This window comes from Gorilla gorilla, chromosome 20, assembly GCF_029281585.2.
Source record: "Gorilla gorilla gorilla isolate KB3781 chromosome 20, NHGRI_mGorGor1-v2.1_pri, whole genome shotgun sequence".
NCBI classification, from domain to species: domain Eukaryota; kingdom Metazoa; phylum Chordata; class Mammalia; order Primates; family Hominidae; genus Gorilla; species Gorilla gorilla.
This window is the reverse complement of record NC_073244.2, coordinates 7,210,001-7,223,591: the sequence shown is the minus strand read 5'-3', so window position 1 is coordinate 7,223,591 and position 13,591 is coordinate 7,210,001. Positions and strand designations below refer to the sequence as shown.

The 13,591-nt window shown below is 58.8% G+C and overlaps 2 protein-coding genes across 20 annotated transcripts in view; both read right to left on the bottom strand.

Annotated features, from left to right (window-relative positions):
- Positions 1-288: 288 nt before the first annotated feature.
- On the bottom strand, positions 289-2,461 carry RPS15 (ribosomal protein S15). Of its 2 annotated transcripts, none has more exons than XM_055371094.2 (4): positions 2,370-2,461; positions 1,895-1,980; positions 530-764; positions 289-434 (listed from the first exon to the last, which is right to left on the bottom strand). In XM_055371094.2, exons 1-4 carry the CDS (start codon positions 2,370-2,372, stop codon positions 321-323), a joined length of 438 nt encoding a protein of 145 aa, XP_055227069.1. In that variant the 5' UTR covers positions 2,373-2,461; the 3' UTR covers positions 289-320. The 2 variants fall into 2 exon arrangements, with proteins under 2 accessions (XP_055227069.1, XP_055227068.1); XM_055371093.2 differs by having other exon boundaries at positions 2,207-2,403.
- Positions 2,462-5,095: 2,634 nt separating this feature from the next.
- The window catches only part of DAZAP1 (DAZ associated protein 1), a 27,435-nt gene continuing 18,939 nt past the window's right edge, over positions 5,096-13,591 (bottom strand). For 5 of the 18 annotated variants that reach the window (XM_055371081.2, XM_055371083.2, XM_055371076.2 and 2 more), the window contains 5 exons: positions 11,784-11,937; positions 10,781-10,810; positions 10,415-10,555; positions 8,082-8,258; positions 5,096-6,036 (listed from right to left, as the gene is read on the bottom strand). In XM_055371081.2, coding sequence (XP_055227056.1) covers positions 5,861-6,036; positions 8,082-8,258; positions 10,415-10,555; positions 10,781-10,810; positions 11,784-11,937 — 678 coding nt within the window. In that variant the 3' untranslated portion in view covers positions 5,096-5,860. Of the gene's footprint in view, positions 6,037-6,945; positions 7,035-8,081; positions 8,259-10,414; positions 10,556-10,780; positions 10,811-11,783; positions 11,938-13,591 lie in introns of those variants that run through there. The other 13 variants (XM_055371082.2, XM_055371084.2, XM_055371077.2 and 10 more) reach the window with 6 other exon arrangements.

Sequence of the window (13,591 nt, the reverse complement as noted above, 5' to 3'; positions counted from 1 at the left end):
AGGCAGCTGCCCCGAGGTCAAGAACGCTGAGGGGGCCAAAAGGGACGGAGCTACACACCTGGGCTTGGGCACCCAGCTCCACAGCTGTCCCTGCAGACAGGAGCAGGGGCGGCCGAGTTGGGATGGGGCCCGCACAGCTGTCAGTCTTCAACACCAAGAGACCATCCACACAACACTACCACACACCCCCGAACGTCCAACCTGAACCTCCTCACACCACGAACCTGAAGCAGGCCCAGGCCCCTCCCAGAGCTCGGGACGCCGGGAAGAACAAGCTGCGCAAAGGACTGGAGTCATGTGCGCCTTTATTAGCTGAGCCATTACTTGAGAGGGATGAAGCGGGAGGAGTGGGTGGCCCCGATGCCGGGCCGGCCGTGCTTTACGGGCTTGTAGGTGATGGAGAACTCGCCCAGGTAGTGGCCGATCATCTCGGGCTGCGGGAGACCAAGAGCAAAGCTGGATGTCAGCTGATCCCGCCTCCATCAGGCGACCCCAGCCCACCCCAGCCGGCAGGGACGGCCGCACGCACCTTGATCTCCACCTGGTTGAAGGTCTTGCCGTTGTAGACGCCCACCATGCTGCCCACCATCTCGGGTAGGATGATCATGTCCCGCAGGTGCGTCTTCACCACTTCCGGCTTCTCCATGGGCGGCGCCTCCTTCTTGGCCTTGCGCAGGCGCTTCAGCAGGGAGTGCTGCTTCCGCCGCAGGCCCCGGTTCAGCCGCCGCCGCTGGCGCGCACTGTACAGCTGCATCAGCTGCTCGCTGGGGAGGAGGATGCACCAGGCAGTTTTGTGAGCGGCTGGGCCTGGGGAGACCCTACGCACTCCGGGGGACAGAGAACTAAGGCTTGGTTCTCTCCAGGGACAGAGCCGCAGTGGACTTGTCACTGTCCATTGTAGTGACTACAATGAACACGCCAAGTCCCTCTGGCACCCCCGCCAGATATGCGCGACTCACCCCTCACATGCCAGAGCCACCGTGTGACTGCAGACATTCAGAGAGAACAAGCGGCCCGGAGACCACAGCCTCAGACAAGGTGCTGCAGCGTACAGCTCAGGCCAAAAGCCTCTAAAAACGCAGGGGAAGGCAGGGAGGGCGCGGTGGCTCCCGCCTGTGATCCCAGCACTTCGGGAGGTTGAGGCGGGAGGGTCGCTTGAGCCCAGGAGTTCAAGACCAACATGGACGACATAGAGAAACGCTGTTTCTACAAATAATCAAAAATCAAGGTCGGGCGCGGTGTTCACGCCTGTAATCCCAGCACTTTGGGAGGCCGAGGCAGGTGGATCACCTGAGGTCAGGAGTTTGAGACCAGCCTGGGCAACACTGAAACTCGTCTCTACTAAAAATACAAAAATTAGCCGGACGTGGTGGGGGGCCCCTCTAATCCCACCTACTCGAGAGGCTGAGGCAAGAGAATTGCTTGAACCCGGGAGTCGGAGGCCGCAGTGAGCTGAGACGGAGCCATTGCACTCCAGCCTGGGCGACAGGATGAGACTCCGTCTCAAAATAATAAAAAATTAAAAAATAAAAGCGCAAGCCAGATGCCCACCACCACCCTGCCTGGAAAGGACCCAGCGACCGCCACCACCCTTAGAATCTCAGGAGTCTAACGCAGCCCCTTATTCTAAGTCACGTGGGCTACAGACAGTGGCTACACCTTCCAACTAAGCCGCGGAAAACTTAACAACGGGGGCAGGTTGAAAATAAGCAAAAACCCCAACGTCTCTGGACAGTTTTCTGGGCGCAAGACCACACAGTTCCAAATCTGCGCGGAGACCGTGCCCGCCCACCGCCGCAGAGGCGCTCGGACCCCCGCCCCGCCGCCCTCACCCGGACAAGCCCCACCGCTGGCCCAGCCAGCCCCTGCCCGCGACCCCCGCGGCCGCCCTTACTAGGACATGTCCAGCAGCTGGTCCAGGTCCACGCCGCGGTAGGTGAACTTGCGGAAGGTCCGCTTCTTCTTCTGCTCTACTTCTGCCTGTGCGGGCGCGGATCGGGCGTCAGCGGGATCCCGACACCCACCTCCCGGAGCCACCGGGCCCGAGGACACCGCGGAAAACGGGCGGCGCCGCCGGGGACAGAAGCCCGACAGGGACACACCGCTTCGACCCGTCCCCGGGGATCACTCGCGGCTCCGGGTTACGAGGACCCGGACATGAAGGCCCGGACAGGCCTTCCCAGCCCCGCGTCGTCCCGACACCCACCAGGTCCGCCCCTCGCCCCAACATCCAGCCGCCTGCAGGGTCGGGAGCAAGCCGCCGTAGCCGCGGGGACGAACTGCGGCCCCCGCGAGACGGTCAGAGGTTGGATGGAGCCGGATAGGCCCGGCAGAGGCCCGGCAGAGACCCGCCAACTCGCAGCACTCACCATCTTACCGGATCCTCAGAAGAGATCGCTGTGGTCCGCGCCTGCGCAGTTATCGCGAGACTGCCGGCACGTCCCGCCCCCTCGGCCGTGCGCGCACACGCGCTTCCGCTTTCCCGGCGGCGAACACGCGCCCTCTGCCGTCTGGAGGGCAAAACACAGGCTGCGGGGATCAGAGCAGCCGCCGCGCAGAGCCGCTTCCTCCACGGAGTGGGACTTTGGACAAGTCGCCGCCCCTGTCTGAGCCTCGGGTTCGTGCTCCGTCATCTACACGATGGCACCCACCTCAACAAGTATTTATGGAGCGCCTACTGTTTGCTCGTAGGTGCGGTTTGGCGGTTCAGGTCCCAGTGTGGGAGGAACACAGGAGGTCATTACAGATACTGGAGCAGGGACAGGGCCTCGCTGAAAAGAACCATTCAGGCGTTAACAGATAAAATTTTGTATATAAAGTTAGTAAGGGCAACACAGTGAGACTGCCTCTCTACAAAAAAATACAAAAATTTGTGTACACACGGACATAAAATAAAAACTACAAAAAATTCCCAGCTACTCGGGAGGCTGAGCCTTCAGCCCAGGAGGTCAAGGCTGCAGTGAGCCGTGATCGCGCCAACGGCACTCCAGCCTGGGCGACAGAGCAACACCCTGCCTCAAAAATAAAGTTAGGAATATCACTGGGTTTGTTAAGATATGTAAATATAATATGAATAATGATAGCTCAAAGAGGAAGAGTAACTAGAACTATGTAGGAGTGACTTTTTTTTTTTTTTTTGAGACAAGAGTTTCACTCTTGTTGCCCTGGCTGGAGTGCAGTGGTGTGATCTCGGCTCACTGCAACCTCTGCCTCCTGGGTTCAAGCGATTCTCCTGCCTCAGCCTCCCAAGTAGCTGGGATTACAGGCACCTGTCACCATACCCGGCTAATTTTGTATTTTTAGTAGAGACAGGGTTTCTCCATGTTGGCCAGGCCATGTTGGTCTCGAACTCCTGACCTCAGGTGATCCACCCGCTTTGGCCTCCCAAAGTGCTGGGATTACAGGCGTGAGCCACCGCGCCTGGCCTAGGAGTGATGTTTCTGTATCTTACTGGAATTAAGTATAAAGTTGAAGGTGACTATTAACTACGGATGTGGCACCTGGCTGGGCGTGGTGGCTTATGCTTGTAATTCCAGCACTTTGGGAGGCCGAGGCGGGTGGATCACCTGAGGTCAAGAGTTCAAGACCAATCTGACCAACCCCAACTCTGCTAAAAATACAAAAAATTAGCCAGGCGTGGTGGCGGGCGCCTGTAATCCCAGCTCCTTGGGAGGCTGAGGCAGGAGAATCGCTTGAACCCGGGAGGCGGAGGTTGCAGTGAGCTGAGATCGCACCACTGCACTCCAGCCTGGGCGACAGAGACTCCTTCTCGAGAAAAAAAAAAAAAAAAAGCACAAAACCTCTGGGAACCCGAGCTTAGCTGTGGCACTGTCCAGGGAGCTGAGCTCTCCCCAGCCGTCCCCACAGTCCCAAGGGAAGCCAATTACACTGTACTCAGGGAGGGCTGAGTCTCCGTCCCGAGGAGCACAGGACCTATGTGTCGGGCCCGTCCATGTTACCCATTTTCCTGCAGCAGATAGTGTCCTGGCTGGAAAGCTGATTTTGTGAGTGCTGCTCCTTGGCTGGGGGAGCTAATGTAACGGGAGGGGCTGACACTCAACACCATGATGACCTGTGGTGTGGACAGACAGCCGCCCCCGCCTGGCCCTCCTGGGAGCTGGGGCAGCAGCTCCTGAGGACATGGGAGAAGGCTCTGATGGCAGGGAATGGAGCTGGCTTCCTGGGCTGAGGCGTTGAGGGGTACTGTCTCAGTGAGGAAACTGCACTGCACAGGGATGTTGGGGGTACGCCTTCTCTTGGTTCTCTCCAAACTAAGTCAAACCTTCCCTGTCACCAAAATATGAACTGGGGCGGGGAGGGGGGGGTGGGTGGTTCTGGCTGTCGCCTGCAGTTTCACACCTGGCACGCTGTAGGCTTCCAGTTTGGGACTTCACGGTCCTTTTTTTTTTTTTTATCTTGTTTTGTTTTTTGAGACGGAGTTTCGCTCTTGTTGCCCAGGCTGGAGTGCAATGGCGCAATCTCGGCTCACTGCAAGCTCCGCCTCCCAGGTTCAAGCGATTCTTCTGCCTCAGCCGCCCAAGTAGCTGGGATTACAGGCATGCACCACCACACCCGGTTAATTTTTGTATTTTTAGTAGAGACGGGGTTTCTCCATGTTGGTCAGGCTGGTCTCGAACTCCCGACCTCAGGTGATCCGCCCGCCTCGGCCTCCCAAAGTGCTGGGATTACAGTCGTGAGCCACCACGCCCGGCCCTCTTTAAGTCTCGCCTTCCCTGCCACAGTGACAGAGTATCCCTTCCCAAAGATGCCCCTGTCCTAATCCCCAGAACCTGGGGATATGTCACCTTCCATGGCAAAAGATATGATTAAAGGTCTTGAGATGGGAAAAGCCTGGAGCCCACATTCCCCGAGAAAACTGGTGGCCACATCCTCAAAGCCACAGCATCCCAAGACCCACTGAGGGATGGGCCCAGCTCGCCACTCAGCCTCTGCCCTGAAGCCCTCAGGGTTGCTAAGACCACCAAGAGCCAAGGGGAGGGCGAGGGCGCCTCTGCCGCGTTTCAGGCCTTTCCTAGGCACTGGAAGGGCAGGCGCAGGCCGCGACCAAGGAGGGAAAGAACGGACACAGCGCGGCTTCTAATCCAAACCACTTCTCTTTATTCCAACCAGGGCCAAACTGGCCAATGGGAAACGCCCTGAAGCCACGGGCCTGGGGAGAAAGGCTTCCTGCTCGGTTCGGTTCAGCGCTGCGTGGGATCCACGCGGCGGGCTGTGTGCAACCCCCACAGTTCACCTCAGACACTACCACGCAGGTCAGTCGACAAAAGCAAGGAATTAAACAAAAAACAGAAACACACTCAGTAGATTCTTCTTGAAGCTCCCAGAGTTTCTGGACCACCAAGTCCCAACCCCCAAAGGCAGGAGCGAGGGGACCAACAGCGCACCCCTCCACCAGTGCCGACGGAAACCCTGTTTTAAATTAAAAAATAAGCCAGTATACATCGTAGAAAATTTCTCTTAAAAATCTCACAATTTGTAAATGTATATTTTTTCTTTAACATAAAAGTTTACAATATACCGTAAAACAAAAGGCTCAGGAAAATAATTTCCAAAAAAAAGGAAGAAAAAGAAACCTGAAGTTTTGAATTAAAGCTGAAGACATTTTTTTTAAACCCTGTTGTTGAACCAGTGACTTTTTTTTATTGTGCTGATGGGTTAGAGAAAGAAATATTTAAAAACTTCAGTCCAGACGACACCCACAGCCGCTCCAAAAGCCTCGCGCCCTCCCCCCGCCCCCCCCAAGGTTGAGTCGCTACTTTGCCGCCACGTTTGTGATTGTCACGAGTTCACAAGTTTGGAATCCTGGGTCTGGGCCGTGCAGACGTCGCGGCGCTGCGGGCTAGCGTCGGTAGGGGTGGAACCCTTGCACGTTGTGGTTCTGCCCTCGTCCAAAGCCGCTGCCACCGGCGGGGGGGCCCCCCGACCCTGGCACGGAGGGACCCCCATAGGAAGGAGGCTGCTGGCTGGGGTCCGAGAAGCCCTGTCCAAAGCCACTCAAGTCCTGCCCGTAACCTGCTGGGGGAGAGAGTCCTGTGAGCTCGGGGCGATGTCCGGGCGGTTGGCACTGCCATTGAGCGAGGCCACCTGCACACAGCTCCGCCGAGCCTGCCTTGAGTCCATAGGCCCCACGGGGTGGGGGTGGGGCCCTTCTGAGGCCAGCACCTGGGCCAGGGAGAGGACCCCGGGCATGTTCTCTCCCTCAAAAACATGTGAGCAGGGGCACACACAGAAAAAAGCGGCTTCCAGAGCCCTCCATGGCCCACGTAACCTCGCCGCTTCCCTGTTCAATCCCGAAGACGTGGTTGGTGGGGTGAGGGGAGGTAGAGAAGCCTCGGGGCTTGGAGACACACATGGCCCAAGGCACGGCGGACCGGGCTTCTAGAAAGCTGGCTCTCGGAGTTTCAGAAAACCCCTGACGGGCCCTTGCAGTGATACAGGGCCTGCCCCTCCATCGCAGACCAGACCCCACGTTGTCTTTCCTGTCAGGGCACGTCCGTCGGTGGCACGTGTCAGGGAAGGGTTTCTGGGCCCAACCTGACTGCCCCAGTGACACCACTGGCTGAGGGGCCAGCACACCCTGCAGCCCGTCCGGCCCACACAGCCGACCTCAGGAGCGTGGACAGCGGTGTCTTTACAAGGACAGAGCTGCTCACGCCGCTCCCCACCCCGCTGCACACCTTGCAGGAAGCCCCTCCCACGACCTCTGGGTTCCCAGTCGGGTGCACGTGGGCACAGGTGGGCGTGGGCTCTCTCTGGGGGATCCTGGGCCCGCTGAAGGCTTGTGGCCAATGTCTTGGCACCGGCAAGGGCCCCTTCCCAGAGGGCACCGCCAGCGTCCACCCCCGCCCGGGACGGCAGAGGAAGCCACGTCCACCTCCCGGTGCAGGCGGGTGGGAGGACCCTGGAGAAGGAGGCGGCACCTACCTAGGCCACATCACTGCTCAGCCTGACCATAAGACTGTAAACAAAGTGTGGGCCGCAGCCCGGCGGGGCTGGAGAATAGGAACCCAGGCCTGGCAAGAGACGAGACCAGGGTGACCAACCCAAGCAGCCGCCACCAAGAGCAGCGGCTGACACACACCACGCCCCAACCGGGCGCCTCACACCCCCCTGCCAGTCTCAGACACGCCAGGGTTTGGTGGTGAGTGGGTCAAGAACCCACACATGCGGCAACCTCGGCCCAAGGCCTGGGCGTGGGGGCAGGTGAACCAGAGCCATGCGAGGTGGGTGGGCGGGCACCTCGGCCGAACACAGCTCCCACGCCCCGGCCTCCACCAGGCCTAAAGGAAGCGTGTTCACAGGCACCCCGGAAGCCCGTGGCCACCTGGAGACAGGTGCCCCATGTTCTCAAACCCTGCTTGTGAATGACCCCTGGTGCTGGAGGAGCTGACCGTGGTTGGAGCCCTGCCCACTGAGGCCACCGCGTTGGTCCTGAGCAAGGCTGCTATGACTCCTGGCTCAGTGCAGGGCGAGAACTACAGACATGCAGACCTTGACCCATGCTGACCCCGCCCCCCACAAGCTCCTGCCCCGGAAGCACATGCGCTGCCTGCAGATCACGTCCAGGCAGACCCAAGCCACGACAGCCATCCAGTCCAGGGCGAAGCCCACGTCCAGGCCACGCCTGCTACAGACCCAGCTTCTGCCCCAGGCGGGGTCTGGACCCAGCGGGAGGCTGATGACGCCAGAAACTGGAACCCACCAAGGGGCCAGTGCACCCGGGACCCACACCGAGGGCCTGAACCTCGAGACAGTGATCACAGCTGCCTGGGACTCACTTCCCTCGACCCAGTCGCCACTCAGGTTCCCACACATGCAGGCCCTGCAGCACCTGCTGTGCGACGAATGCTCGGCTGCGACAAGACTCCCACGCTCCCTTCTGCTGGACCCGAGTTGCCACGAGATCTCTCCAACAACCCCCACACCCCCCTCTCCTCCCTCTCCCCTTCCCCACCAGGTAAAGGCTGGGGGGTGTCCAGCAGGGGAGGAAGCAGAAGAAGGCAGGCCGTGCCCAGGGTCCTGGGGCCAGCGGGGACGCGGCATGGCAGGAGACCACTTACCATACTGACCATAGGGGAAGTCTGGCTGAGCTGTCGGGGGCTTGCTCATGTCCGGGGCGGCCTGAGACGGAGGCGGTGGGAAAGCCAGAGGTGCTGCCCCGGGAGTGGCTGGTGGAGGAGGAACCCCCGGAGGGGCAAACTGATCTGGCGGTGGAGGTGGAGGCCCGTAGCCAAAACCTGCAGAGGTACAAGAGGGCAAGGCACAAGACACGTTGTGCAGCTGGGGGCAGACCAGCAGGAGACCCACGCCCAGCCCAGCAGGAGCTGCCCAGACGGGACTGCCACCCAAACCCACAGAATGCCCAAGCCTTGTGGACATCCACAGAATGGACCACAGAGCCACGGTCCCAGGCCGCTCCCCCCAGGAAACACACGCTCCTGGGAGCGTGGCAGGATGCCGAGCTGCAGCAGGGCCACCTCGTTCCTCATGGAGCAGCAGCCAGGTGGGCCTCAGACAAGAACTCAAGGAGCAAGTAACCTCACAGCAAAATTGCTCTTTCAGAAGGACAAAAACCTGCCACCATGCCCAGTCTCCATGTTTAGGAAGCTGCCAGCACAGGCAAGGGCGCATCCTGACGTGCTTGGAAGGGACTGTCATGCTGGAGGTGCTGCCGCCCTTGCCCTCTGTTGCTGGGTATCAGGCGGGCCGAGGTTCCACCCAGCTCCCCTCCTGTCAGTCATCTGGCCCACAGGCCTCCGTGTGCAGAGCCTGATCCAGGCCAGAGGATGGAACTGCCTGCTCCTGTACCACGGCCACGTGGAGCCTCCAAACCCCCAAGACGGGACTAGCTCACACTGTGATATGCCCCAACTGTCAAACACCCCCAGGGCCCAGGGCCCGCAGGTGAAATCAGATCACGGTGCCGTTCCTGCTGGCTGCGTGCTGTGAGGTGCAATCCCTGGCTAGGCAGGTAAGGGACGCAAGGCTCCCAGAAAGGACACCCCACGTATGGCCCATGTCCCTTCTTCTCTACTGGAGGGTGCCAAGACCTCACCCTGGGGGCCCCGTCTAAAATTCTGGATGCGCTGAGGTCAGGAGTTCGAGACCAGCCTGACCAACATAGTGAAACCTGTTCTCTACTAAAAATACAAAATGAGCAGGGTGTGGTGGCGGGCGCCTGTAATCCCAGCTACTCAGGACGCTGAGGCAGGAGAATCGCTTGAACCCGGGAGGCAGAGGTTGTAGTGAGCCAAGATCGGGGCACTGCACTCAAGCCTGGGCAACAAAAGTGAAACTCCATCTCAAAAAAATAAATAAAATAGTCCGGGCACGGTGGCTCACGCCTCTAATCCCAGCACTTTGGGAGGCCGAGGCGGGCGGATCACGAGGTCAGGAGATGGAGACCATCCTGGCTAACATGGTGACACCCCGTCTCTACTAAAAATACAAAAAAATTAGCCAGGCGTGGTGGCGGGCGCCTGTAGTCCCAGCTACTCAGGAGACTGAGGCAGGAGAATGGCGTGAACCCGGGAGGTGGAGCTTGCAGTGAGCCAAGATGGCGCCACTGCACTCCAGCCTGGGAGACAGAGTGAGACTGCGTCTCAAAAAAAACCATAAATAAATAAATAAAATAAAATAAAACCCTGGGTGTGTCGGCTGATCTTACACTCAGCTTTTCAATTACAAGTGACGTGTACAGGAAAATTAGTCAAGAATTAGAGCCTGTGAGGCCGGGCACGGTGGCTCACGCCTGTAATCCCAGCACTTTGGGAGGCCGAGGCGGGTGGATCATGAGGTCAGGAGATGGAGACCATCCTGGCTAACAAGGTGACACAGCGTCTCTACTAAAAATACAAAAAAATTAGCCAGGCGTGGTGGCGGGCGCCTGTAGTCCCAGCTGCTCGGGAGACTGAGGCAGGAGAATGGTGTGAACCCGGGAGGCGGAGCTTGCTGTGAGCCGCGATTGCGCCACTGCACTCCAGCCTGGGCTACAGAGTGAAACTCCATCAAAAAAAAAAAAGAATTAGAGCTTGTGCACCCTCAAACAAATGCCCCCCTAATCCTGAAGTATGAGGCTAAGACACGAAGTCCAGGCTCTGTCTCCTGAGGAGCCTGTGAGAACTGATCGGGCCCAGACATTCCTGCTGTGAGCTCTCCAACCCGCAGGAGCCCGGGCTGCCCTTTAGCCTAACCAGCGAGGCCACAGGCGACGGAGCCCATCTGCAGGTGAAGGGCCTGGTGGCAGGTGACCTGCTGACCAGCAGGCACCCCACCTGTGGCTTTCCCTGTGGCTGAGGCCGGACGTGTAACACAAGCTCCCCATCACCCCCACCCACCACCTGGCATCTCCGGAGCAGGCGGGAGGCCCTCCCACAAGGCCCCCTAGACTTACTGAACTGTGGCGGGGCACCGTAGCCCTGAGGGAAGCCCTGGGGAGGGGGAAAGCCTCCGGGAGGGGTGGACACGATGTAGGAGGTGAACGGTGGGGGTGGCGGGGGGGCTCCTCTTCCTGCAGGGGGCGGTCCGTAGCCACCTGAAACACACAGTACGGGGGTGATGGACAGAGAGCGCTGGACGACACAGCCTGGCCACAGTTAGACCCAGGCCTGCCAGGGGCCCTAGCAGGCCCCTCACCCTCTCTTCCTCTCCAGCACTCAGGACATGGGAACCAGGCTTTGCCGGCTGCCCCAGGACACCTGGCGAGTCAGCCTGCCATGTGGCTTCTGTCCCCGCCTTTGCTCTATAAACAAGGACTTACCAATCGCCTGTCCTGCCGGCACCCACATTCCTAGATAAGAGAACAGAAGAGGAGGTTGGCGCCGTGTCCACCCAGCTGTCCGACGCAGAGGAGGAGCCGCAGAGCATGGACGTCAAGGGCTGGGACCAACCCCGGAGCCTCCTGTGCTTAGAGCCTGTTCGTCCTGAGGGCAGAGCCCCCTGAACCCTGAGCGGAGAGGCACTCCCCACCCCTTGTAGAACAGGCCTTGAAGACACTCTCCTCTGTGCCCTGCCAGGTGGCGGGCACTGTGTCTGCTGACTGGGGCACGGGTGACCTCCCGGGCTCCACCTGAGGACCCCAGAGAAACCTGAGACTTCTAAGCCTCGAGAGGGCAGGGACAGTCCCCACAGCACCTCCGAGTTTCCAACAAGGGAGGCTCCAGAGAAAAAGGTTTTAGACGAGGTGCAGGGAAGCCACAGTCTCGGGACCCGGATGACGTACATCTGGAACCCTGACCCACAACTCGGGTTGGGCTGCGGCCAAGCCCAGGGGTTCCGTGGCTGCTGGAAGCTCCGAGGACGGCCCACAACGTGGGCCTAACCACAGAGGGCCCACGGCACTGCAGAGGGAACGGCAGGTGGCAAGGATCCAAAGCCTGCCGGGTCCTCAAGCCCCCCGGGGGCAGCACCCCGATGCTGAGCTCAGCTTGGCAATGCCAGCCCTCTCAGGGTCTCGTGCTCAGACCCGCCGCGGCACACGGTCGCGAGGTGCAGACGCTCACTGCAGCTCTTCCCGGTGACAATGAGTCCCAGGCCCCGGACGGGCACCTGAGCCGTGGCCACCCCGCTACTGAGGAGGCTGCGGGTGCTGCCCGGGAGCTGGCTGTCAGCTGGCACCTCGCGGGGGCTCAAGGACACTGTGAACCGTGGCTCTGTGCATGCACAGCAGAGGTGGGGAGGCCGCAGCGACGGCACAGCCCAGGGCGCGCGGGCCAAGTCCGAGAAGGGGGACATTCCCGTGGGCGCCTCTGCGTCAGCCTTACCTTGCGGGCCATATCCTTGCTGCCACGTGGGCGGGGGCTGGCCTGCCCAGCCATTGGCAGCGTTGGGCACAACCCGGCTCCCCCACTGGCTGGCACCTGGCTGTCCCGGCGCTTGGCTCTTGCTGTCCCGAGGCTCAGCTCGTTTAACTTCCACCTAAACAAACCGAGCTCTGGTTCAGGGCGAGGCTGCGGGTCCCAGCACCCCCTTCCCTTTAGACACACCCTCGGGTAACTTACGACTACACTTAGCATCTTACGACTTAAGACTAAATACTTAACTATAAACCTTATTTAGGCCAGTAGCATTTTTTTCTTAAAAAATTCTTTTGTGTTGAATTTTTTTGTTTAAAAAATGTTTCTCAGGTACAACAGATGCAACTGTAAGACACACAGAGCCCGCCCGCTGCAGGGCAGCAGGACCGAGCCCAGAGCCCTCGGGGGTTTTGTGCGTGATGAAGGGTCTTTCACTCAAGTAAAATGGCAGCGTCCTCCTTCCTCTTGAAAACATGGGGACAAAAAGGGACCAGGATCTTCCCAGCAATCGGCATCCTCATCGCCCTCTGGACTCCTTGGAGCCCGCCCACCTGTGCTTTTAACTCATACCTGAGAAACACGGTTGGTGTTTTACTTAGATTTTTTAATTTAAAATGTCTAATGGAAGATAAAGACTTACCTTCCCCAGGCTAACGCTTAAAGAATCTCAATTAACTCAAAACTAATGTCAGAGGGAATGGATGTGATAAGAGAATCTTACATTACATCTAACAAAAAAAGTAACAAACATGCAATAAAATGGACATTTGGATCAGTAAGCAATCTTCATACTGTGTTCGCTCAGCAGCCCGGGGCCCTTCCTCTCTAGACGTGTCAGGAGCCACAGTCTTCTCAGGAGGAGGGTGCGGAGCCGGGGACAATGGATGGAGCAGGCCTGACCTACTTATTCTAGGTGCAGTGGCTGACCTTCCTTTAATGCCTGCTTGAAAATATGGGCGGACTAACAACAGAAAGATCCCCCAATTCCGGAGCTGCCTCAGCATTTGAGAATCCTGAATTTGTCTTACTTTTCTGATAAACTGTAATGAGAATAAAGAGACAATGGATCCACCTGGAGTCAGCCTTGGGGTCTCAGTCTGGAGAGCTGCACATCCTGAGTTCAGAATCCCTCAGTTCTGCCTGTTAGAGAACAGACAGCAGCAACCGCAGAGGCACAAAGCCCCCACCTGCCCAATGCCCCAAGGACCGGCCTATGATGGGAACAGGATCCGTTAGCTCAAGGCAATGCAACAGCAGGACCAAGGGACCCATTTCAAAGAACTCAAAGGAGCGAGTCTTCACACACCCTCCTCAGGGAACTGCGGTTCCTGCTTACAAAGCCGAGCGGTCCTTGTACTTTAAAAAAAAAAAAAAAAAAAAAAATTCTTTCACCCTTTCCTACCTGAATGCAGCAACGCAGTCGCCTGGCATGGAGGGTTAACTACCACGCGGTACCAGACACTCCACAAACGGAAAACCCCCATGAGGGGCCGGCGGCGACGCCAAGTGCCGCTCCAGCCAACCAGTGAAGGCCGGCGCCGGGCAAGCTGGACTCCAACGACTGTCTGGCTTGTAAGGCGAGACCCACACTGAGGTCACCCAGCTCAGGAGCTCGCGCAGAACAGTCATGGCTGGGGGGACCCAGGGGCTGCCCAGGGACGGCAGCAGGTGTGTGCACTGTACAGAGCTCTTTCTGCCCCATCTATCAAGACCATGCTTTCCCCAAATTCTCAGTGTCGTAGTCCCTTAAAACACTGAGCGCAGACTCCTTGAAC

Coding starts and splice junctions, on each gene's coding strand:
- RPS15 (XM_055371093.2), bottom strand. CDS start 2,230: ATGTTGGGGCGAGGGGCGGACCTG. Junction 1,981..2,206: donor TGGGGCGAGGGGCGGACCTG/GTGGGTGTCGGG, acceptor GCGCCCGCACAG/GCAGAAGTAGAGCAGAAGAA. Junction 765..1,894: donor CAGCTGCTGGACATGTCCTA/GTAAGGGCGGCC, acceptor CCTCCTCCCCAG/CGAGCAGCTGATGCAGCTGT.